The following is a 23148-nucleotide window of genomic DNA, read 5'->3' on the forward strand; positions in this document are numbered from 1 at the left end:
ATTCATATGAACAACAATAACTATGAAACCAGAGTTTTTTTAATGAGATGTGGTGAGTAGCTGAAAAGGTATAATAGAATAAGTCTTCTTGAGTTTACTTACATACTGAAGACCACTAAAAATGCGATAGAAGTCCTTTGAAGTCGTTATATCAATAAAACCCGTCCTTGGAGTTGCACTCCATTTGCTGTAGTGTCTATCCAGGGCAGCACTTGTGAAAGCAAGAGCATACTCCAGCACACTACCAGAGTTGAGATTTGATTTATACAGTAGACCTGTTAAAACATTTGTGTTATCCAAATTGATAACAGGGTACAACACTGAAAAGGAAATTGCGAGTTCAAACACTTCGAGGAGTCATTTGTATGAGGCCAGCATGGTAAGGTTTCAATCCAGTCCATTGTTGTCAAAAAAAAAAGTCCATTTGGAAATTAGGTTTTCCACAATGTTAGGCTGGGATCCCATCCATTCCGAACATCCAGGTAAGGCCTAACTATGCACAATTGATTTCATCAAAGGTAACACCATTCTTCCTACAAAGTAAAACAAAATAACCAGTGTGCCATTCACAGCTGAGACAGTCATTCGTTTCAGATCAACAACCTGGAAACCATCGGCCACAAACTATCGATTTTTCTGAAAAATTCAGTCAGCATGCAAATCACTAGAAACACAGCCCAGTAAGTTATCTATGGACTTACTGGCAGCTTCAGCTTGCTTTGACATCACAAGAAACGTAGATGGATTTGGGCATGCAGGGCTTGCTGTGACAGCATTGGTGGCAGCACTCAAAAGTGTGGTAAATGGTGTACTATCAGAGTAGGCATGCTTCACTTGCCCATCATTTCCTGGAACCAGTCCCAGCCACGGAGCTGACTGCATGAACTGTGTTGTGTCGATTTGTCTCTATTGGAGAAAAAAACATGCACATCAGTATTTAGTAAGATAAAGAGAATGCATTGTAACAGTACAGTATGAGAAAGGAAGAAAAACGTGACTGAGTAAAGAAGGAAATCCATAACTGAAAGACTGAAGCTTTTTAATTATATACAAACAAAGGTCAGCAATATATTATGCTATTGACAGAGAGCATCACAAAAGTGCAGAGGACAAAGAACATTAACGTGTGCAACAGTTCTGGCACTGAGGGTAACGCACATGGATTCTCCCAGAGAAACCTTCCACTCCTTGTGTAGCCAACTAAAGTAACATTCAGTAAAGTAAAGGACTCAAAGGATCCTGAATCTCTAACTCAAACCAGATTAAAAACGAAATATAAATACAGGACATATTAAAAAAAAGAATGAGACAGAAACAGAAGAAAATAGAGACCGTTAGCATGTCCATGACTGGGATGAAAACATCATTTTTTTTTTCTGTCTGTGCAATAGATCAAAGGGAACTTTTGATCTGCTCTCAATAGGTGTACTGCAAAAATAATGGTACTTTCAACGGCTTTACTAGAGTACCTAAAAGTTTGCAAGATAGCAGAAGAATCAGAGTACCAGACCACAAAATGAACAATCTACTAATAAAGACATACACATGCTTACCAAAACAATGTCTAGAATGCTCATCCAGTACAAAGCACTTCCAATTTCCTTAAGATCATGAAGAACTTCAGTTTTCACTTCTGATTTTGCTTCCCATGTCAATATTTCATGAATTATTTTCTGGCAACCTACAATAAAGGCAGCACAAAATTCATCCTCCTTAGATTTCAAATTACAGACGTTCTGTTGGCTTGGAACTACTGCATGCTGGTGTATGTAATAAATACACTGGAGATATTTGGCTACACAAGCATGCTAGCTGAGGCCAAGCTGTACATGATGGCTAAGATAATGACCTACCAAAACTAACATGATCAATGAACCTGCGGATGGTGCAAACTCTAAAATGGAACATAATATTGTACCTAATAGCCTAAGGCTGTTCTCATTAAATAGTGACATGTCAGCATTTTTTATGATGTTGCAAAGAATTAATGAAGAGAGGTGAAATGAGTTTCATCTAGATGAAACCCTGTCTACACTATTGTCAAGGCTTGTGTCTTGCATGTAGCCTAGGAAACAACAAAATATGAAACTATGCATTGTATGAAACTACTATTTCAACTTCGAACCAAATGCTGTCTTGTTTATGTGGCACTTTTGGAAACATAAGTATGAAATCTCCACTGAGAATGGCCTAAAGCTGCCTACCACATTGACATCAATAAAAGAAAATGTACTGCAATTCTGCAAATATAGCTCTGTTCTGAAGGGGAGATGCTCATGACTAGCACATAATAAAGAATGAAACTTCTGTAAACATTTATTCCCTTGTAAAAATAAACGAAAGTAGATATGTTTATTGGACAATGAATGGGGGCAACAAATGATAGTGTAGTAGTAATGAGGGATGTTAGGCGACGTTCACAATGGGATTAGAACCATGATTGCCACCAGCTGACATTACCTGCTATACCACCATCAAATGAAAGAAGTCCAATAGATTTTGGCAATGCTTCTTGCAGTGCAGTTATTTTCGGCACCATACCTGTAATCTGAAAAGGAAGAAAAATAGTTAGTTCCTTAATAATTTTGATTATTTCTAGGTATGTCTCCTTAGGCATGACAACAATAAAAATGCTCCTTACTACTCACCTTACTTGATATATGATCCAGTAAAGCACGGATAATCGCAGGCAATGATCTGGAACCAAGCAGTTTAACAACTGCAAACATATGAGGAACTCCAAAAAAGTCACGGTACAACCCAGCAAGACCCTGGTATGCCATGGTCAAATCCTACAACGAAAATGAGAGCATGCAGTAGTACAAATTAAGGTATAGCTCGTTGGCAGGTACAGATTGTAAAACTCAGTAAAATGGAAGAGTTAGTAAAGTCCAAGATGCGTATTATAATATCTTGCAAATTGCCATATGTGGAAATTAACAGTTTCAGGAACAAAAAGTAGAAGTGGCTCTGCTCATTAGTCCATAACAGTATTTTTCCATCAGAATTCATGGTATGCAACTCCTAAACTTTGAAGCATCAGTTTCAATTTTATATCGTGTGTGGTTAACCATATCTGTGTAACCAAGAACATTATAGAAGTACTTGTGGACCCAAGAAATAGATGCCCAAGATCAGCATTACAGTAAGTAAGGCTTGATCAGTGACATGTTGTGTTGATTGTTGCATTACCAAGAATTTGAATTCACGAGTTGACAGCTGTTATGGCAACTTGCCTACTTAATAAAAAATGCTTACATGTGATCCACAATAGAAGTAGGGCTTCCCAGTAGAAGCACTTGATCTCTGAGAAGAGTGATGAGTTCCTTTTATGGATCTAACAAACCTTTGTGTGGTATTACATAAGATGAAATTGGGCAAGAAATCTGTCTGCATCTCACTCCATATCTGGATACCAGAAAAAAATATCAAATTAGAATAAAATTTGAATTAGATGGAACAGCCAACTTTGCAGGAATAAGCCGAAAGATGCATTCCATAATGCATACAGCCCTTTACAATGTGATTTACGAGTAAGACTTTGCTATCAAATTGTTTCTTTTTCATAACTAATTGCCAACAAACAATAAATCATTCACTGGTTGCACAATCCAAGAATTGAAAACCCATCAATGATTGATAAGTTTCCTACCAACCAAAGAAACTACAAGCTAATACAAGCAAATTATAGATCATGACCACCAGAAGTGGCAAGATGACAACATTATCTCATGTATTATGACTGAAAATCATAATCATGAAAGGAACATGATAGGGTCCCAAACCTGAGAAGAGATGCGACTTGAATAAGAAACCAGCGAAAGATTCTCTTGCATCTCGCTAAGCATAAGGGAGTAAGAATCCAATTCAAGAAATCTTGATATTGATTGGTGTGTAAGCTCCAAAATATCCAATAGTTGTTGCAGTTCCTAATTTGAAAAGACATAACGAGGAGTTCCGAAAATTAGTTTACCAGAGCAGCATGTAGATTGCTTAAGAAAATTAAGTATAGTAGACTACAGAATGTATAGATGACACTTATACATTCTTACCACAACACCACATAGATCTCCATTTTCAAAGCGCTCAAGCAGAAAATCAATATTTTCCCGGAATATTTTGTTCATTCTCTGAGTAATTAGGCTTCTTAGGTCAATTGTTCTCCCCAAAACCTGAGATATAAAATGAAATCCTTCAGCAATAATGCAATAATCTAGAGGCCAAATATTATAAATCGTCATAGGAGGATAATTGCATAAATTTAGAAGAGAATAAATTGAGCTTATAATCAAACAACATTGTTTCCTTGACAAAGAATAAAAAGGAACCAAATGCTCGCTGCTGATTCAGATTTCAGAGGCTGCAGCAAAGCTAATAGTAATAAAAGGCCAAACATCGGCTGAAGCTGGACACAATAGTCCAAATTTAGGAATGTATAGCATAATCATGATACAAGGAATAAAATTATGACATCCAACAAGGGTACCCTTGGTCCTAGTTTCGTCAGTAAGTAAGGTATGGGCTAGTTTTGAAATACAAGTTTGGAAACAGAAGTATTATTGTTGCACTCAGATTATAGAAGTGCAATGTAACTCACAAGGTCTTCAGAAGCACATCAATGGACTATATTACAGAAAACTAAACTCTTCGAAAAACTACATATTGTTCTTTCCAAACACAAGGAAAAAATTGTTCTTGATAAAAGAATACCAACATAAATATCAGAATACTTTTGCTTTTGCTATAAGGCAACCCCTAATTTTACTTCAACCATCTATTTCTATGGCCTTTTGGATTTTCTACTCGCTTCTCATTAACATGTTTGCATGGAACGTTCCCAGTCCAACTGACAACAAAACAAACAAGCACCTAATGCGATAATCCAAAGACAAAATACCCTGAACCATATCGTATATCGTATGAGATGATACTCTGAAGCAACTGCTGACTGGAGGCTGTGAGCCCATGTATAGAGGCCCATCTAGAGGCCCATGTATATGAACTATATATCCCACCCTTCTAGGGTTTGGAGGAATACATCTAATTATTCTCTCCCACATGGTATCATTAGCCTAGGTTTCTCCTTCCTCTCTCCTTCCACCAGCCCGCCGCCGCCGCCGGCAGCCATGGCCGGCCGCCGACGCCTCCTCCCCTCTCCTCCTTCCCCCCCTCTTTCCTCTTCCTCCCCTATTCCGGCTGCCTCTTCACTCTCCCCTGTTCCGGCCGCTGCCTGGAGCAGATCTCCCGCCGCCTCCCCTGCTCCGGCCCTCACCTGGCCCCAGCCTCCGGTCGCCGCCCTCGCTCCCCTGCCAGACCCGGCTGCCGCCGCTGCCGCGCGCGCCGTGGCCGGGGGTGCGAGCGGAGCCGCAGGGGCCGCCGCCGCGGACGAGCACGGGGGCGCGGAAGGGGCCGGGGGCGCCGGGGCCGATCCGCCCGCTGGGCCGCACGTGGTGCCCCAGCCGCCGCTGCCTGGGCCGCACCAGCCGGCCCAGCCGCTCGCAGCCGCCGCCGTCCAGGCTGCCGCCGCCGCTGCCCACCGCGCCACCGTCGCAGCGGGCAAACAGCCCCTCCCCGCCGACGCCAATCCCGCGTGGTCTGGGCTCGGGATGCCTCCCGCGGATGCGCCGCTCGCCGCCGCCGCCCTCCACGGGCAGCAGGCCGACGCCCCTCTCGCCGAGGCCCTCCTCGCCGCCAAGTCGGAGGCTTCAGCGGCCTAGCAGCGGGTCCGCGTGGCTACCCTCGCCTGGGAGCGTGAGTGCGCCACGGCCGACGCCCTCGCTTTCCGGGTTGCCGAGGCGGAGCACTTCCTCCGCGTCTCCTCCAGACAGCCCGTCGTCCCCGAGCCCGGCGCCTCTTCCTCCCACCAGGCCCCGCCAGCTGGATCTGGAGCCCGGTACGACCCGACCGACCCCATGGTCGTCCAGCTCCACCTCCAGGCCGCCGAAGTCCAGAACATCCGGGCCCTGGTCACCGTCCTCCTCGACCCCACGTCCTCCTCCTACGGACGCTGGCGGGACCAGGTTCTGCTCGCCCTCCGCCGCTACGCCCTCGACGACCACGTCCTCCTCGACACGCCGATCGAGGCACAAGACGTGGGGTGGCTGCGCCTCGACAGCGTCGCCATGTCCTAGATCTTCGGGACCATCTCCCTAGATCTTCATGACCTCGTCAGGACCCACGGCGGGACCGCGCGACAGGCCTGGGTGGCGCTCGAGGGGCAGTTCCTCAACAACGCCGAGTTCCGCGCCCTCCAGCTCGACGCCACCTTCTGCACCTTCGAGCAGGGGGACCTCTCCGTTGGGGAGTTCTGCCGGCGGATGAAGGGCATGGCTGATGCTCTTCACGACCTCGGGTGTCCAGTGTCCGAACGGGTCTTGGTGCTCAATGTCCTGCGGGGCCTGAGCCACACGCCAGAGGCCCTTCCCCTCCTTCCTGCCTCTGTTACCCGGACACGGCTCTCAGGCCACGTATCGCGTGTCCGATACATGTCGGACACGGATACGGCGCCGATACGACGCAGATACGTATCTGGTAAGTATCGGAAAAAAAATAAAATCGCGAATAAATGGATACGTGGCCGGACACGTATCGGGACATTTTTGGGACACGGCCCAGCCCACGAAGCCCTTTAGTCTCATATCCCCATCCCCTGACCTAGCCCCCCACAGCCAGCACTCAACGGACGCACGCACCACGCAGGCGCCGCCCGAGCCCGACCAGGCGTCCGCCCACACGAGCGCCGCCGCTCGCCGTCGCCATCGACGAGCCGCCGCCCGCCGGCAAGGAGGAGCGCCGGCTACAATCTCCGGTGAGTTTCCCCTTTCCCATTCTCGTTGTCCTCTCTGATTTCCTCCTCCCCGTTCCTGATGGCCCGATCTAGAGCGCCCGCATGAGCGCCGCACACACCACACACGCAACCGCCGGCTGGCGCCGGGGCTCGCGGGAAGGAGGGCCCCTGAGCCGGATCCTTGCCGCCCGCCGCCCATGGAGGTGAACCCGCGCCGCTCGTTTGTTCTTGGCTTCTTGCTTTCTTCTGTAGATGGCTACATCAAGCAGTGCTAGTGCTACTGCCAGTGCTGGTGCTTGCGCAAGTGCTAGTGATTGCGTAGGATCTGCAGCCACGATTTGGTCTTTGTGCACTCAAATCTGAGACATATGTCAAATATCAGACACTTGGTCATTCTTATTGTTTTGAATTTGCTATGCATTGTTTCTTATTTATTTATTTAAAAAATTGAAACGTATCCACGTATCGGTGGTATTGGGGAAAATGCCGTATCCACGTATCCGTATCGGCCTCGATACTGATACGCGTATCCGTATCCGGGTAACTTAGCTTCCTGCAGGTCCGGGACGACCTCGCACTCGAGGAGATCACCAGGGGTCTCGCGCCCAGATCGTCCTCGTCCACCCCCACCGCGCTCGTCGCTGCTCCACCGACCTCACCCGCCGCTCCTGCCACCTCCCTCCTTGGTGCTGCTCCCGCCGGACAGACCGGAGGTGGAGAGGGGGGGGGGGCGTGGACGTCACCGGCGTGGGGGGGGGGGGGGACGGGGTGGTGGTGGCACTGGTGGCCCTGCCTCTGGGGGTACCGGTACCGGTGGGGGCTGTCGGGGCGCGCCGGCTCCTGCCCCTGGAGGTATGCCCTGGCCATCCTTCAGCAACCCATGGTCAGGGCACATCTCGATGTGGCCGTTCCAGGGTCCGGGAGGGGGGCCTCGTCCTCAGCTCCAGCCGGCAGCCATGTTCACCGGTGCTGCTCCCCTCTTCGCGCCGTCCTGGACCCCGCCCGCTCAGCTCAGCCAGCAGGCGACCTGGCCTGGGGGGTGGGACCAGGCCGCTCTGGCGCAGTCCTTCAGCACCATGGGACTGACGCCGCCGGTCAGCGCCGGGTGGATCGCCAACTCGGGTGCCTCCTTCCACACCACTCCTGATGCCGGTATCCTCTCTTCCGTCCGACCTCCACACCCCTCTTGTCCTTCTTCCATCAAGGTTGGTGATGGGTCTTGCCTTCCTGTCACCGCCGTGGGTTCTGCTCCTGGTTCTTTTCGCCTTCCTAATGTCCTTGTTACTCCTCAGATGGTTCACAACCTTCTTTTCATTCGCCAGTTTACTGCTGATAACTCTTGTTCTATTGAATTTGACTCTTCCGGTCTTGCTGTGAAGGATTCGGCTTCCCGGCGTCCGCACCTCCGATGTGACAGCCCGGGGCCCCTTTACACTCTTCGGCTTCCTGCTTCCGCTGCTCCTTCGGCTTCTTCTTCGTCTGCTGCTTTTGCCGTGACGCCTTCTTTCACCACCTGGCACCGCCGGCTTGAGGACAACCCGGCCGCGACGTTTTGGCTCAGCTCAGTCGTAATACCGATGTTCCATATACTAGGGCTCCTGCTGAGCACCTCTGTCATGTGTGCCAGTTAGATCGTCATGTTAGACTTCATTTTTCTTCTTCGCATACTGCGCATGTTTTTGATCTTGTTCACTGTGACCTGTGGATATCTCCTGTACTCAGCATATCTGGCTATAAATATTATCTGGTCGTGGTGGATGATTTCTCCCATTACTCTTGGACTTTCCCTTTGCGCGCCAAGTCTGAGACCTTCCCCACCCTCCTCCACTTCTTTGCCTGGATGTCCACTCAATTCGACAACGGGCGTGAGTTCGATAACTCCACCTCCCGTTCCTTTTTCCTCTCTCGGGGTGTTTAGCTGCGTATGTCTTGTCTGTATACCTCTCCTCAGAACGGTAAGGCTGAGCGGATGATTCGCACGACGAACGACGTCGTGCGCACCTTTCTGATCCAGGCCTCTCTGCCCCCGCGCTTCTGGGCTGAGAGCCTCCACACCGCCACCCACTTGGTTAACCGTCTTCCGTCCACTGCTTCTCCTGCTCCCACTCCACACCACGCTCTTTTCGGTACCCCTCCTCGCTACGACCACCTTCGGGTCTTCGGGTGTGCGTGTTACCCTAACACCTCCGCCACCGCTTCTCACAAGCTGGCGCCCCGCTCGACTCGTGTTCCTTGGGTACTCCCCTGACCACAAGGGGTACCGATGCTTTGACCTCACCTCTCGCCGCATTCTGATCTCCCGACACGTCATCTTTGACGAGTCGAATTTCCCCTACTCCACCTCTTCCACACCTTTTCCTGACCCCGAGTTGGATTCACTGTTTTCGACTGACCCGGTGGTTCAGCCACCGTTACCTGTCTATCCTTTCCCTGCAGGTTTTCCCGGTACACCGGCACCGCTTCCGGTGATCCCTGCTGCGCCGAGCGCGGCCCCGGTGTACGCGGCCGCGCCACGCGCGGCCCCCGGACCTCCGGTCGTGCCGCGGGCGGACCCGGTGAAAACCCGGTACACCGGCACCGCTTCCGGTGATCCCTGCTGCGCCGAGCGCGGCCCCGGTGTACGCGGTCGCGCCACGCGCGGCCCCCGGACCTCCGATCGTGCCGCGGGCGGACCCGGTGTCTCCTGCTGCGCCACGCGCGGCCCCGGTGCCTTCCCCTGCACCTGCGCGGTACGCTCAGCCGGTGCAGGTGTACCGGCGTCGTCCGGCGCCGACACCGGCGCCGCCGCGGTACGCTCAGCCGGTACAGGTGTACCGGCGTCGTTCGGCACCGACACCGGCGCCGCCTCCGGCTCCTGCGACGCCTACACCTGAGCCGTCGCCGCCGCCGCCTCCACCGGCTCCCTCTCGAGCCGAGCCGGCGGTGTACCACCCGCCAGTCATCCATCGGGATCCTCGGCATATCCATCCCATGGTGACTCGGCGGATGGCGTCTCAGGCTGCGACTCTCTCCGCCACCGAGGGAGAGCCGCGGGTCTCTCCGGTACCCTCCTCTGTCCGCGACGCCTTGGCGGATCTTCACTGGCGTCCCGCGATGGAAGAGGAGTACGCGGCTCTTCTCGCCAACCAGACGTGGGACCTCGTGCCGCGTCCATCTGGTTGCAATGTGGTGACTGGCAAGTGGATCTGGACGCATAAGTGTCGGGCTGACGGCACACTGGAGCGCTACAAGGCTCGCTGGGTTCTCCGGGGATTCACCCAGCGGCCTGGTGTGGACTATGATGAGACCTTCAGTCCAGTGGTGAAGCCTGCTACTGTGCGCACAGTCCTCTCGCTTGCGCTCTCTCGCTCTTGGCCTGTGCACCAGCTGGATGTGAAGAATGCGTTTCTTCACGGCACTCTGTCAGAGACAGTCTACTGCTCTCAGCCAACGGGATTTGTGGACTCCAGTCGTCCGGACATGGTCTGCCGGCTCAACAAGTCTCTCTATGGTCTGAAGCAGGCTCCTCGGGCTTGGTATTCTCGGTTCGCCACGTTCTTGCTGACATTGGGGTTCACCGAGGCCAAGTCTGACACGTCTCTCTTCATCTACCGCCGTGGGGATGAGACTGCCTATCTGCTGCTCTATGTCGATGACATTGTGCTCACAACCTCCAGTCAGCAGTTGCTTCAGGGTATCATCTCCTCTCTGCAGCAGGAGTTTGCTATGAAGGATCTTGGTCAGCTCCACCACTTCTTGGGCGTCACTGTTGAGCCTCGCCCGTCTGGTCTTCTTCTTCACCAGCGGCAGTACGCTCTTGATAATCTGGAGCGGGCTGGGATGACTGATTGCAAGCCCTGCTCCACTCCTGTCGACACTCAGGCGAAGCTGTCTGTTGATCTGGGTGATCCGGTGGCTGATCCTACTGTCTACCGGAGTCTGGCCGGCGCTTTGCAGTACCTCACCTTCACCATGCCGAACCTCACCTACGCTGTTCAGCAGGTCTGTCTCCATATGCATGATCCCCGGGAGTCACACCTTGCTGCGCTGAAGCGTCTCCTCCGCTACGTCCGTGGCACTGTGGACCTCGGCCTGGTTCTTCACCGCTCGTCCTCTGCTGAGCTGGTTGTCTACACCGACGCTGACTGGGCTGTGGCTGTCCGGACACTCGCCGCTCTACTTCCAGCTACGCCGTCTTCCTGGGCGGCAACCTGGTCTCTTGGTCGTCCAAGCGGCAGCCGGTTGTCTCCCACTCCAGTGCCGAGGCGGAGTACCGTGCTGTCGCTAACGGCGTGGTGGAGGCGTCCTGGCTACGACAGCTCTTGGCGGAGCTCCACAGCCCGTTTGCCAAGAGCACGCTCATCTACTGCGACAACGTCAGCGCCGTGTATCTCTCCACCAACCCCGTCCAGCATCAGCGGACGAAGCATGTGGAGATCGACCTACACTTCATACTTTCTTCTTGTCCAGTCTTGAACACCGCTGTGCGGTAGTTCAGACTGCGGGGGGGGGGGGGGGGGTCGGGGGGTGTTGGTGTATATGTGAGCCCATGTATAGAGGCCCATGTATAGGAACTATATATCCCACCCTTCTAGGGTTTGGAGGAATACATCTAATTATTCTCTCCCACACTTACCATTACTCTTCTCAACTTGAAAATTGCGTCAAATCGCAAAGGTTTGACGAAGTACTTCTCACCATCGTCGCATGCATATGTAAATGAACTATCAAGAAGAGTACTGCATATGAAAGATCAGCACAAGAGACATTTAGACTCAAATCAAATATTTATACAAAATTATTGGTCTCATTTTTATATAATGTTGAAGTACAACTCCTTTGTGTAGATACAAATAGATGAAAAGGTTGATACCTTGCTGCACAGCTCTTGTAATAAGTAAATATTATCTCATTAAGCTTCTGAGCAAGAAGATCGAAACAAAGATCAACCTACAAGTCAGCACATAAGTAGTACACGTAAGATGTTTGCAAATGCCAAACAGCAGATTTTTCTTTTGTTGAACACACAAGAGAGCTGTGTATCATTTCATCAAGAAAGAAGGTTATCATAAAAGGATTAGGGTCTGGACTCTCTCGTCCCCCCCCCCCCCCCCACCCCCAACCACACCCCACACACTCAAAAGAAAAGAGGCATCTCCGCACTTGCTGAAGAAACACGACCCGACCACCCAATAAACAGGATCAAGTGCCTGGGATGAGTGACCTTACAAGTAGTTCGTGGAACCTTAATGCTCCAGCAGAACACCACAAAGCACTCACATTTGCTTAAAATGGTCAAAGATGGTGATTTATATGCAACTAGACTATGTGGGACTTCAAACACCCACTACCAGCTCAATCATGTACATTGGGTCTGGATGCTACATAACCGAGTAGACTAATATTGTTCAATTTGGTTGAATATGTTCACAATAAAAACAATAACGAAGAACGCAGTCAAGAGTGAAACATGTCTGGCGCCTTCCAAAATGTGGCAGTGTGAGAATGGGATAAATGTGAACAGTAATTGCCTACCTCAGCTTCTATTTCATCATAAAGAAATCTCTGCTTGAGACAAGTTAGTGCATGTTGAGCAGAGTCATTGTAAAGGTCAAATGGTATCAAAATGCTTTCGAGAAGACCAGCATCTTGTGATTCCATGACATGGTCCACCAGCATCCATGGGAGTGAGCATTCAATTGGAAACTGTCACCAAGACATAAATTAGTATTGGCCTATAATATAATTTACAAAAAGTGGCATAAACATAAATTCTACATTAAATTATCACAAATAGTTCCTCTCATCTAGAATTTCATTATACTTCACAAAGGAATACAAAAATGCTCCACCTGAATGACACGGGAAGATTCCAGGTAAAATTCTCTGAACCAAAGAAACCCAAGATCAGTTAGAGTACCAATGGTCGCTGCATGCACCCCCAAAAAAGGTAGCAATTAATTTCACAATCCAAAGGAATGAAATAAACAAACTGTAAATATGAATTTCTCAAATCCAGATTGGTAACTTTAGAGTAGTAAAATGAAGGAAGGCTGAATATTTCCACAAGAGCAAAATATGAAACATACAAAATGTATGCAGCACTAAGTGCATGCAAATTACTATTTCTAAGGTTGACAATGCTTAAGTAGGCACCTGTATAATCCAAAATATGCAAGAAAAAACTGAGTTTGTAGAAAAATGTCTCTAGTTGTTTGAGATCTTCCACAGGTATTCCGGAGCCACTATTCCCAAATAGTCCTCCAGGTTTTCTCATATTACCACCAGATACAAGCTCACAGATAAGAAATTGCAAACAATGAATCTGTAACGATATTGGTAACAACAATATTAGTTAAGTGAGTAATACTGTGACCAGAAGATATCTTAAGTAGAATACAAAAGTACAACGAATGCTACATCGATATATTGTAAAATAAAATAAATGAACGAAATTTTACAGTTGCTACACTCATGGGAATTTCATCATGTCCTCATTCGGTTATTTGGTAAATGCACTACTTCCCTTAAATACTGGTGCCACATGAATCACTGAAATGTACAGATTCAAAAGCGTAAAAAAAAACTGTCAGGAAATGGAGAACGCCAATCAGCTAAGCGAAGTCGGCAGCCAAAGGAGGGAGCCAGCGAGTTCAGTTCGCGGACGTTATTCAGTTGACGCCGTAGCTGGATACTTAACAGTACCTACTCTTCCGTTTCTTTTTGCCTGCTGCGACCCGGTCCTGCTACTTAAGCCGTGGTCTTCCTCTGTAATAGGGCATCGATGATGAACTCTGTTAAACTCTAGGTAGCGATAAGATAGCTTTAGATCTCGTCGTCCTACGGCGGCCATGATCCTACTGTAATCAGACCTCCGAATTTTGGCTATCTGTTATTGCTCCCTGACGAACTCGATCCTGTATCATCTGTTTCTCTCTGCTTGATTTGGTTTTTCCTCTTGTTCCTCACAACTGGTATTCAGAGCCATCGTTTCTTGGCGAGATCCACTCGCTTCCAGAGCCAATTCCTCGTTTCTTGTCCGATCGGCGTGGTGTGTAGGTGGTTGCGGCTTACCCGTGGAAAATCCCACCCTCCCACCCAGATCCGAGGAAACCACCCCTTTTATCCCTTTCATCTTGCACTGGTCTCGGTTGTTGGCGAGGGTTGCAGAGCGCGTGTCTCTGTGTAAAATTCCGGGAGCCACACTGATTCTGGTTGCGGTGGCGACGGCGTGAAGCACCGTTGATCCGGGTTGCAGGACTGGTTCCTGTGTGAAATTCCAAGGTCAATTCCGTGCTTCAGGTGGCGGTAGACAGTTGTTGCAGATCTTGTGGGGAGGGTTTAGCCTGAACCGATTTGCAACAAGTGCTGATGGCGAAGGGGGATGGTGTCGAAGAGGAAGAGCAGTACGCCACAGCTGTTGAGGTGGACGGCATTCGTCGTACCCTGGACACTTTCATGAAGCGCCAGGAAGCCAGCAATGACGCTATGAAGCGTGGCTTGGATGATGTCTTGTTGACCCTGTCCAAACTCTCTACTACAACCGTCGAAGATAAAGGCTCCAGTTTTAAAGGCACAAAACCTCAGGTGACCAAACACTTTTATACCAATCCCTCTTCTGTTCATGCTATAGATCAGTTTACAGAGGATATTCAGGGAATCCATCATGACACAACTTTTGTGGAGTATGAGTTGGATGATTGTCCCTGGACTGTTGAAAGAATTGGAAAGATTTTATGAATATGCAACTGTTCCATCTCATGGTCCTACACCACCACCTGTCAATCACAATACCCACAAACAGCACCATCATCAAGTCCAACCTCCAGTAGCCCAGCATGTTTTCTTTCACCCTGAGAATCAATTCCAAGCCCAAATGCACTTCCAACACCGAGCTGTTGCTAAAGGACCTAAATTATCTTTCCCTGAATTTGATGGGTCTGATGTTGATGGATGGATCAGGAAGGCTGAAAAGTATTTTGAGTTAGTTCGAGTCCCCAATGAAGACAGAGTTCAAATTGCTGTGTTATATATCAAAGGTAGAGCTGAGTTTTGGTGGAGAGGCACTGGCTGTAGTGCTGTACATTTACCCTGGCATCAGTTTTGTCAAATGTTAGGAGAAAGATTCAATGAAACTTCTAATTGTGATGCTGTTGGTCAGTTTCACAGTCTGAAACAAACTCAGTCAGTCACTGAGTATGTGGAAAAATTTGAGGAATTGATGAGTTTAGTTAAGAGGGGCAATCCTATGCTATCTGAAACCTATTTTGTCAGCAGTTTTATTTCTGGCCTCAAAGACTACATCCAGCATCACTTACAGTGTTATAAACCTGCCACTCTCAGTCAAGCTTTTTGGTATGCTAAAAGATTGGAACAAGCTACTCCTCCTCAAAGAAAACAACCTTTTCTGTTTCCCACCCAAAAACCACAAAAGCAATGGGTCAAAGACACTAAAGAGAAGGACCAAATAGCACCTAATATTGCTGAATTGAGGGCTGCTGGAAAATGTTTCAAGTGTAGGGAGCCATGGGTTCCTGGTCATAACAAAGTTTGTAAAGGGAAGCAGGCCTTTGCTGTTATTCTAGTGGAAAATGCAGAAGGTCAAGAGGAAGTGGCAGTAGTAAATGATGAAACCACTTCTGAAGAAGCAGAATTTCATGATGCAGAAGCTACACCACAAGTTCAGATCTCCATGCATGCTCTTACTGGGGTGTCCACGCAGGCAAATGCTTTTACACTGAAAATACACATTGGAAACAAAGTAGCTATTGCTTTAGTGGATAGTGGCAGTGATGTCTCTTTTATCAATGACAAATTTGCTATCAAGACAGGCCTTACAATATCTTCTGCATCAGAGATCACAGTTACTGCAGCTAATGGCAAGACAATGAAAAGCATTACAGCTTGCAAGGCTTGTTCTTATTCTATCCAAGGCCATACTTTTCAGTCTGATTTTAGGCTGTTAGGAGTTCAAGGATTTGACATCATTTTGGGAGCTGACTGGATCTACACTCATAGTCCTGTTGCTTTGGACTTGAAGAGAAGAGAACTATCAATCACAAAAGAGGGTACTCATCTGCTTACATTCTCTGATCAGTTAGCTTATCCAGCTAAACATATAATTGGGACTCGAAAATTATGCAAGTTGCTTAAGAAAAAAGCTGTTGGTGCTATGGTGGTACTTCAAAATCATGGTTCACCAAAAGACTGTCCACTTCCACAGTCTATACCTCGTGAAGTAGCCTCTCTTTTGTCTGAGTTTATGGATGTCTTTCAAGAGCCTCAGGAATTACCTCCTCAGAGGTCTGTTGACCACTCTATTTCCCTAGTGGATGATTCTAAGCCTATTCATCAACGACCTTACAGATTAGCACATCATCAGAAGAATGCCATGGAGGAGTTGATTCAGCACCTTTTACAAGCCCAAATGATAAGACCAAGTGTGAGTCCTTACTCTTCTCCTGTTATACTAGTCAAAAAGAAGGATGCTACTTGGAGACTGTGTGTGGATTTCAGACAGTTAAACTCCAATACCATCAAAAACAAGTACCCCATACCTATCATTGAGGATCTTTTGGATGAATTGTTTGGAGCTCAGGTATTCTCAAAAATTGACTTAAGGTCAGGTTATCACCAGATTAGAATGTCTGAACAAGACATTCAGAAAACTGCTTTTACCACTCACATGGGCCACTTTGAGTATTTAGTGATGCCATTTGGGCTCACAAATGCCCCAGCAACATTTCAGACTCTCATGAACAATGTTTTGGCTCAGTTTTTGAGAAAGTTTGCATTGGTGTTCTTTGATGATATATTAATCTACAGCAAATCTTTATCTGAACATGTCACCCATCTCAGATCAGTGTTGGAGGTGCTGAGAGCAAATAGGTTATTTGCTAAACTTTCAAAATGTACATTTGCTCAATCAGAAATTGAATACCTGGGGCATGTCATAAATCAAGATGGGGTAGCCACTGACCCGGCCAAGATCTCAGCAATACAATCATGGCCCACACCAAAAACTGTAACTGAATTGAGATCCTTTTTGGGCTTAACTGGATATTATAGAAGGTTTATTCAGTCTTATGGGGTGATCTGCAGGCCTCTCTTTGATGCTTTAAAGAAAAACTCATTTATATGGTCAGCCTCACAGGATTTAGCTTTTACTCAACTCAAACAAATTATGTCCAGCCCTCCAGTCCTAGCTTTGCCTGACTTTTCTCAGCCTTTTGTATTAGAAGCTGATGCCAGTGGCAATGGCATAGGGGCAGTCTTGATGCAACAAGGTAAACCTATTTCATTCCTGAGCAAAACTTTGGGCCCCAGAGCTGCAGCTCTGTCAACTTATGAAAAAGAGGCTATGGCAATCTTGGAAGCTTTAAAAAAATGGAAACACTATTTTGCTAGTACTTCTTTAATTATCAAAACAGACCAGCAGAGCCTTAGATACATTCATGATCAGAGATTGGTTGAAGGTATTCAACATAAATTGTTAGTCAAATTATTGTGCTATAATTACAAGGTGGAATACAAGAAAGGCAAAGAAAATAAAGTTGCAGATGCTCTCTCTAGAGTACAACACACAACAACAGTTCAAGCTATCACTCTGGTAGTTCCAGTGTGGATTGAACAAGTCATCAATACATATCAAGACGACAGAGCTTGTCTGGACCTCATAACCAAACTCAGTGTTGATGCCAATGCTGTCCCAAATTTCACACTTCAGAATGGTATTCTTAGATACAAGGGCAGAGTATTGGTAGGCACATCTGGATCCTTAAAGAGTTTGTTGCTGGATACTTTTCATAAATCAGCTTTGGGAGGGCATTCAGGTGAAAGAGCTACTTATCAGAGGCTGAAATTGGTGTTTTATTGGCCAAAAATGCATCATGAGATCAAGGAATATGTCAAAATCTGCCCTATTTGCCAGAAAAATAAGTCTGAACATACACCATATCCTGGTTTATTGGAACCCCTTCCTGTTCCTGAAATGGCATGGACACATATTTCTATGGATTTCATAGAGGGACTGCCCAAATCCAATGGAAAAGATGTGATTCTGGTGGTTGTGGATCGACTCACAAAATATGCTCATTTCATTTCATTGAGTCATCCATATACTGTTGCTTCTATCATCTCATTGCTGACAGATACTGTCTTCAAGTTACATGGCATTCATGTGGTTATGGTTACTGACAGGGATATAATTTTTACTAGCAACTTGTGGCAATCCTTGTTCAAAGCCATGGATGTCAAACTCCACCTAAGTACTGCATACCACCCTCAAACTGATGGTCAGACTGAAAGAGTCAATCAATGCCTTGAGAATTATTTAAGGTGTATGTGTTTCATAGTACCTAAGAGATGGAGTTATTGGCTATCATTGGCTGAATGGTGGTACAACACCTCTTATCACACATCTCTGAATCTGACTCCATTTCAGGCTTTATATGGTTTTCCCCCACCCATGGTAGGAGAGGTTATTCTTCCTGATTGTCCCAATGATTCTGCAAGGGAGATTCTACAGAATAGACAGCTGGCTACCCAGTTGATCAGAGACAATTTACTCAAAGCCCAATCCAGAATTAAGCATCAGGCTGATAAAAGACGGTCTGAACGTGTTCTTGATGTTGGTGACATGGTGTACCTCAAGATCCAACCTTACCATCACTCATCACTCAGTCTGCACAATTCTCTGAAGTTACACTCCAAATTCTATGGACCTTTTCGAGTCATGGAGAAAGTGGGAAAAACAGCTTACAGGCTACTCCTCCCGGACGATTGCCAACTCCACCCAGTATTCCACGTCAGCCAGCTCAAAAAACATATCGGCCCACAAGTTGTTCCATCCCAGGACTTACCCCTCATTGATGACCAAGGTAACATTAAGGTGGCTCCATTGACTTTGCTTGAGCGCAGGATGATCCCTCGCAACAATGAGCCTGTAGTTCAGTGGAAGATACAGTGGACCAATCTACCAGAGTCTGAAGCTACTTGGGAAGATGCTGACTTCATACGCAGGGTTTTCCCTTCCTTCAATCCTTGAGGACAAGGATGCTTCAAAGGGGGGGCATTGTCAGGAAATGGAGAACGCCAATCAGCTAAGCGAAGTCGGCAGCCAAAGGAGGGAGCCAGCGAGTTCAGTTCGTGGACGTTATTCAGTTGACGCCGTAGCTGGATACTTAACAGTACCTACTCTACCGTTTCTTTTTGCCTGCTGCGACCCGGTCCTGCTACTTAAGCCGTGGTCTTCCTCTGTAATAGGGCATCGATGATGAACTCTGTTAAACTCTAGGTAGCGATAAGATAGCTTTAGATCTCGTCGTCCTACGGCGGCCATGATCCTGCTGTAATCAGACCTCCGAATTTTGGCTATCTGTTATTGCTCCCTGACGAACTCGATCCTGTATCATCTGTTTCTCTCTGCTCGATTTGGTTTTTCCTCTTGTTCCTCACAAAAACTCGACTGGTGGGGGTAGGGGGGTGGGGGGGGACCGCCCCAACGCATTGCACTAAGGAGAAATCTCAGCCAAGCTGGCCAAGAAAACCCCCGAACCCCAGCTTCACCCTATAGGACCGGACCGTAACCTAGGCCGACCACAACCCACTGGGTTAGCAACCACTGCAACTACCCCCTGGTTCAAAAGCGTAAAAGTAATATACCAAACCTTTTAATTTACTTTTCCAGCGAGTGCAATAAGGATTTACATTGATTGAATTCCAAGAACTGAAAAAAAGACAGTCAATTCTAGATGCCTACATCCTTCTGTTGTTTTTCCATTTTATACTACTGAAATCAATAATGCTGTTTCAAAAAACCATTGCCACCAAGACACCTACAAAGTTGAAATCTCGGATTGTACTAACATCAGAAAGAACGCGAACTTTGCCAGGCAATGCTAGGGCTAAGAACATAAATATGATAGATAATTGCATACTAAAAAACATGAATAAAACCTGTGCAGCTGTTGGTGCAACTGGTCTAGGGTAAAATGTGTTTTGTCTCATTTCCTCAGTTTCTTGGTGTAGCGAGTGCTGCTCTGGGTCTGCCTTGCTAGTGTTGGCCATCCAATCTGCTGAAAGGGTTCGCATATCAGAGAGAATCCTGAAACAATACGAAGGAAAATGAGAAAAACATTTTTGTTTTCCAAATCTGTTATCAAAATAGGAGTGCAATGTCACACAAGATTCAATTCAGATACTGCCAACCACAAATTATATTAAGAAGAAAATAGGCACCCAAATTTGCCTCTTTGAACTTGGGTGGTATGTGCATGCATTCACATCCACAACAAACTGAGCTAGGCCAAGTTCCTCATCTTGCATCATATTTTTACTATTTTTGGATATTAAAAATACGATGTCAACAGTCAAGTAAAAAGGGATGTTGCGAGACTGTGAGAGCAAGAGTGAGTTACCGAGAAAGGTCCTTCTTCTTTCTAAATGTTGTACGAAGCATAGTATCTAGTTTATCCTGCACAAAATCTTGGACCTCCATATGTATTGTTTCCCACAAAGCTTCAGACACTAGAGTATCACAATGTTGCATCATCAATCCAATACTCTTTATGTAACCAATTAATTCAAGCAGAGCCCTTCGTTCTTCCGCGGTATAGTTCCAGCGTACTACCTGCATTGAATATACAATAAATACGATGCCACAAGCCCACGAACACATTAGTGAAAAACTCATATTGTTATTATGAGTAGTGAGGTCATATCGGAACAATTTAACACAGTGCAAAAATAAATCAAGAAAAGCATAAGAGAATAGTGCAACACTAATGGATTTCTAACATAAATATTCCTTGAAGATGCATGTTTAAATAACAAAGTCCATGTAGGAATGGAGTAAACATAAGCAGCAGAACGACATAACTTAAGATGCTATCAGGGCCCCATCAAAGTGAAAACACAACAGTATGAGTGTACTAAAGACAATCATTCGTGCACACAAATCCCAAGGTTCATAAAAAAATTGTTTGAGGCATCAAGCATGTTCTTGATGGAAGAGAGAATAAAAGAACTAAAATGATTGAAAGAAGCAAATAAAAGAGAAGGCTTTCTTTCTTGATTCTAATGGAATGCTATCCCTTCATAGGGATGGCTTGATTTAGACCTCAATTAATCATATCTAAACTTAGGAAACTTGGAGTACAAGGGAACAACCCCAATGAATAAGGAAATTATTCATTATGAGTCTAATTCCCAATTAGCACTCTGCTGGTGCGTCCCAAATGAACAGTAGAGGGGTGCCATAGTCCTCAGAGCAGCAATTGACAACAAGGAAAGGGAATGGCTAAAATACACCATTGTTTTCCTACAAAAGGTTTCCACTTAAGCATCATTCACTTCAACAAGCAGCAATGCAAGGAAATGAAAGTGCTGTAAATTGCACTAAATGACAACATAGTCATTCTGGAAACTGGAATACAAGAATAGCCAAATCATAAGTCGTAGTAAAAAAGTGAGAACGGCTTGCAGTGAAGAGAGGAAGACCTTTTCATAGTCAAAAAATGTCGTGGTGTTTTGTTGAGAATCTGAAATAGGTGGCTCTTTACAGGGGCGAGAGAATTTCCAAGCACACTGTTCCCAAATCCTGCCAGTCCAACGACTAAGAAGCTGGAAGCCTTCAACGACAATATCATACATGTTCCCTTTAATATCTCTAGACCAGTCATTATCTGCGCTATCTGATGACTTGAGCGTTATCATCTAAAAGAAAAGATCAATGTCAGTGCATGCAACAGTGAACCAAAGAAAAATAAGTGCCATTATTTTAGAGTTAAATGGAAGTTTTTTTTTAATTTTTTCTTTTCGTTTTGGTGACTCAATGAACATGGCATACTGCAAATATATGTTTCATCAACCCAAAGGTAGAGAATCCAATAGGAAGGAATATTTGAAACAATGTTCTAACAGTGATTACTGTGCAAAAGGACAGCAATCATGGCTTGTAGATATTTTTTTCTTGAACGGTGCAGGAGGACTGCGCGTCATTTCATTTAAGATAGAAAAAAGGAAAGAGCACAGAGGTTAGACAACCCCTGTACTCCGTACAACTTACACAAATAGGTCGACTCTTACAAAAGAAACAACCCATGACCACGCCCCCAGGATCTAAGGTGCCGGGGGCATCGACCTATCGAGGAGCTCCTTGAGCTTGGATGCTCCTGCCATGCACCAAAGAACACACTCACTAGACACAGTCTGGAGGAGCAACTGAACACTTGGTCGAGCACCCCCGAACACACAAGCGTTGCTGTGCTTCCAGATCTCCCACGTGACCAGGATGATGAGGGAGTTCAGACCCCTGCGACGATCTTTAGGCACAGATTTAGTAGTTGTGCTCCACCATGCCGAAAAAATGGCTTGTAGATATCAGTTTTACTGTTATTATTGAAAAGACTAACAATGTAACAGAATGAAGATTTATATGTTCAGTGTTACCTGATTCATAGCAGAGGCAAAACGTATAGAGAAGTCATCATGCTCAGCTCTGATAGTTCCCATGTGATTCAAAATCAAGTAATGCCTCTGATAAGTGGTTCAGTTAAGGAATTTCAAGCATGTGATGACCTGCCATATGCAGATTTTGTTCATTCTGATCGTGCTTTATGCTCTAATAAAATCCCATTTGACTTTATGTGGAATAAATCATTAGAACCTGCTGTTTGTAAGTAAATAAATAAATAATAGCACTTCTGTTCAAAACCAACGTTTATTTGAACCCATTTGTGAAAACATGCTTATAAAACTTAGCAGAAAGGATATTCTTGTAGCTCTCGGGGAGGAATTTCATGAGGCGCTGGAAGACTAAGGAGACGAGTTTGGCTAGAAAAATTTTGAAAATATGATGATAATTCCTTCAAAATTGCAGCAGGAGAGAGATGCAGATCTGGAAATGCTGGGATAACTGGGTCATTCTGTACAAAAAGAAGCCATGAGCAATAGAAAATTAATGAGATAAACATCAACTCCAAATATTCTAATAATAAGTAGAGTTAAGTGGATATACAAGGAGATAATCAAACCTTAAAAATGCTGAGAAGACGATTTATCTTCACCCTCTTATAAAGTGACTCACTCTCCTTCTCTGATGAGGTTGCTAGAACAACCAAAACTGGGAGGACACGAAGCAGGGTATGACGCTCAGGGTAAAGGAGAGCAAAGTCCAACTCCAATGACTCCACGCAAAATACTATAAGAACCTGTAGGATATCCTCTACACTATTGTTTTGAGTTAAGAAAATCAATACCAGAAGGACAAATAAAGTGAAGCAACCATGAAAGAGAACATTACTTTGTTCTAGCATAGAAGGTTCACAGTAACATGCAGAGTTTATAGCCATATGAAATTAAGCATATCTAACAATCAGCTA

At 46.1% G+C, this 23148-nt stretch overlaps 1 protein-coding gene across 1 annotated transcript in view; it reads right to left on the bottom strand.

The window, feature by feature from the left end:
• LOC120647331 (protein PIR-like) overlaps positions 1 to 23148 on the bottom strand; it is a 31092-nt gene that overhangs the window by 1944 nt on the left and 6000 nt on the right. The window contains exons 10-28 of the mRNA XM_039924093.1: positions 22801 to 22996; positions 22541 to 22692; positions 22217 to 22310; positions 21266 to 21481; positions 20185 to 20396; positions 19724 to 19871; positions 12923 to 13091; positions 12619 to 12695; positions 12302 to 12472; positions 11640 to 11716; positions 11403 to 11505; positions 4053 to 4172; positions 3786 to 3929; positions 3259 to 3408; positions 2649 to 2792; positions 2461 to 2548; positions 1554 to 1681; positions 702 to 906; positions 103 to 275 (exon numbers count right to left, since the gene is read on the bottom strand). Coding sequence (XP_039780027.1) covers positions 103 to 275; positions 702 to 906; positions 1554 to 1681; positions 2461 to 2548; positions 2649 to 2792; positions 3259 to 3408; positions 3786 to 3929; positions 4053 to 4172; positions 11403 to 11505; positions 11640 to 11716; positions 12302 to 12472; positions 12619 to 12695; positions 12923 to 13091; positions 19724 to 19871; positions 20185 to 20396; positions 21266 to 21481; positions 22217 to 22310; positions 22541 to 22692; positions 22801 to 22996 — 2767 coding nt within the window. The remainder of the gene's footprint in view (positions 1 to 102; positions 276 to 701; positions 907 to 1553; positions 1682 to 2460; positions 2549 to 2648; positions 2793 to 3258; positions 3409 to 3785; positions 3930 to 4052; positions 4173 to 11402; positions 11506 to 11639; positions 11717 to 12301; positions 12473 to 12618; positions 12696 to 12922; positions 13092 to 19723; positions 19872 to 20184; positions 20397 to 21265; positions 21482 to 22216; positions 22311 to 22540; positions 22693 to 22800; positions 22997 to 23148) is intronic.

This window comes from Panicum virgatum, chromosome 9K (genome assembly GCF_016808335.1).
Source record: "Panicum virgatum strain AP13 chromosome 9K, P.virgatum_v5, whole genome shotgun sequence".
In the NCBI taxonomy this organism is placed as follows: Eukaryota; Viridiplantae; Streptophyta; class Magnoliopsida; order Poales; family Poaceae; genus Panicum; species Panicum virgatum.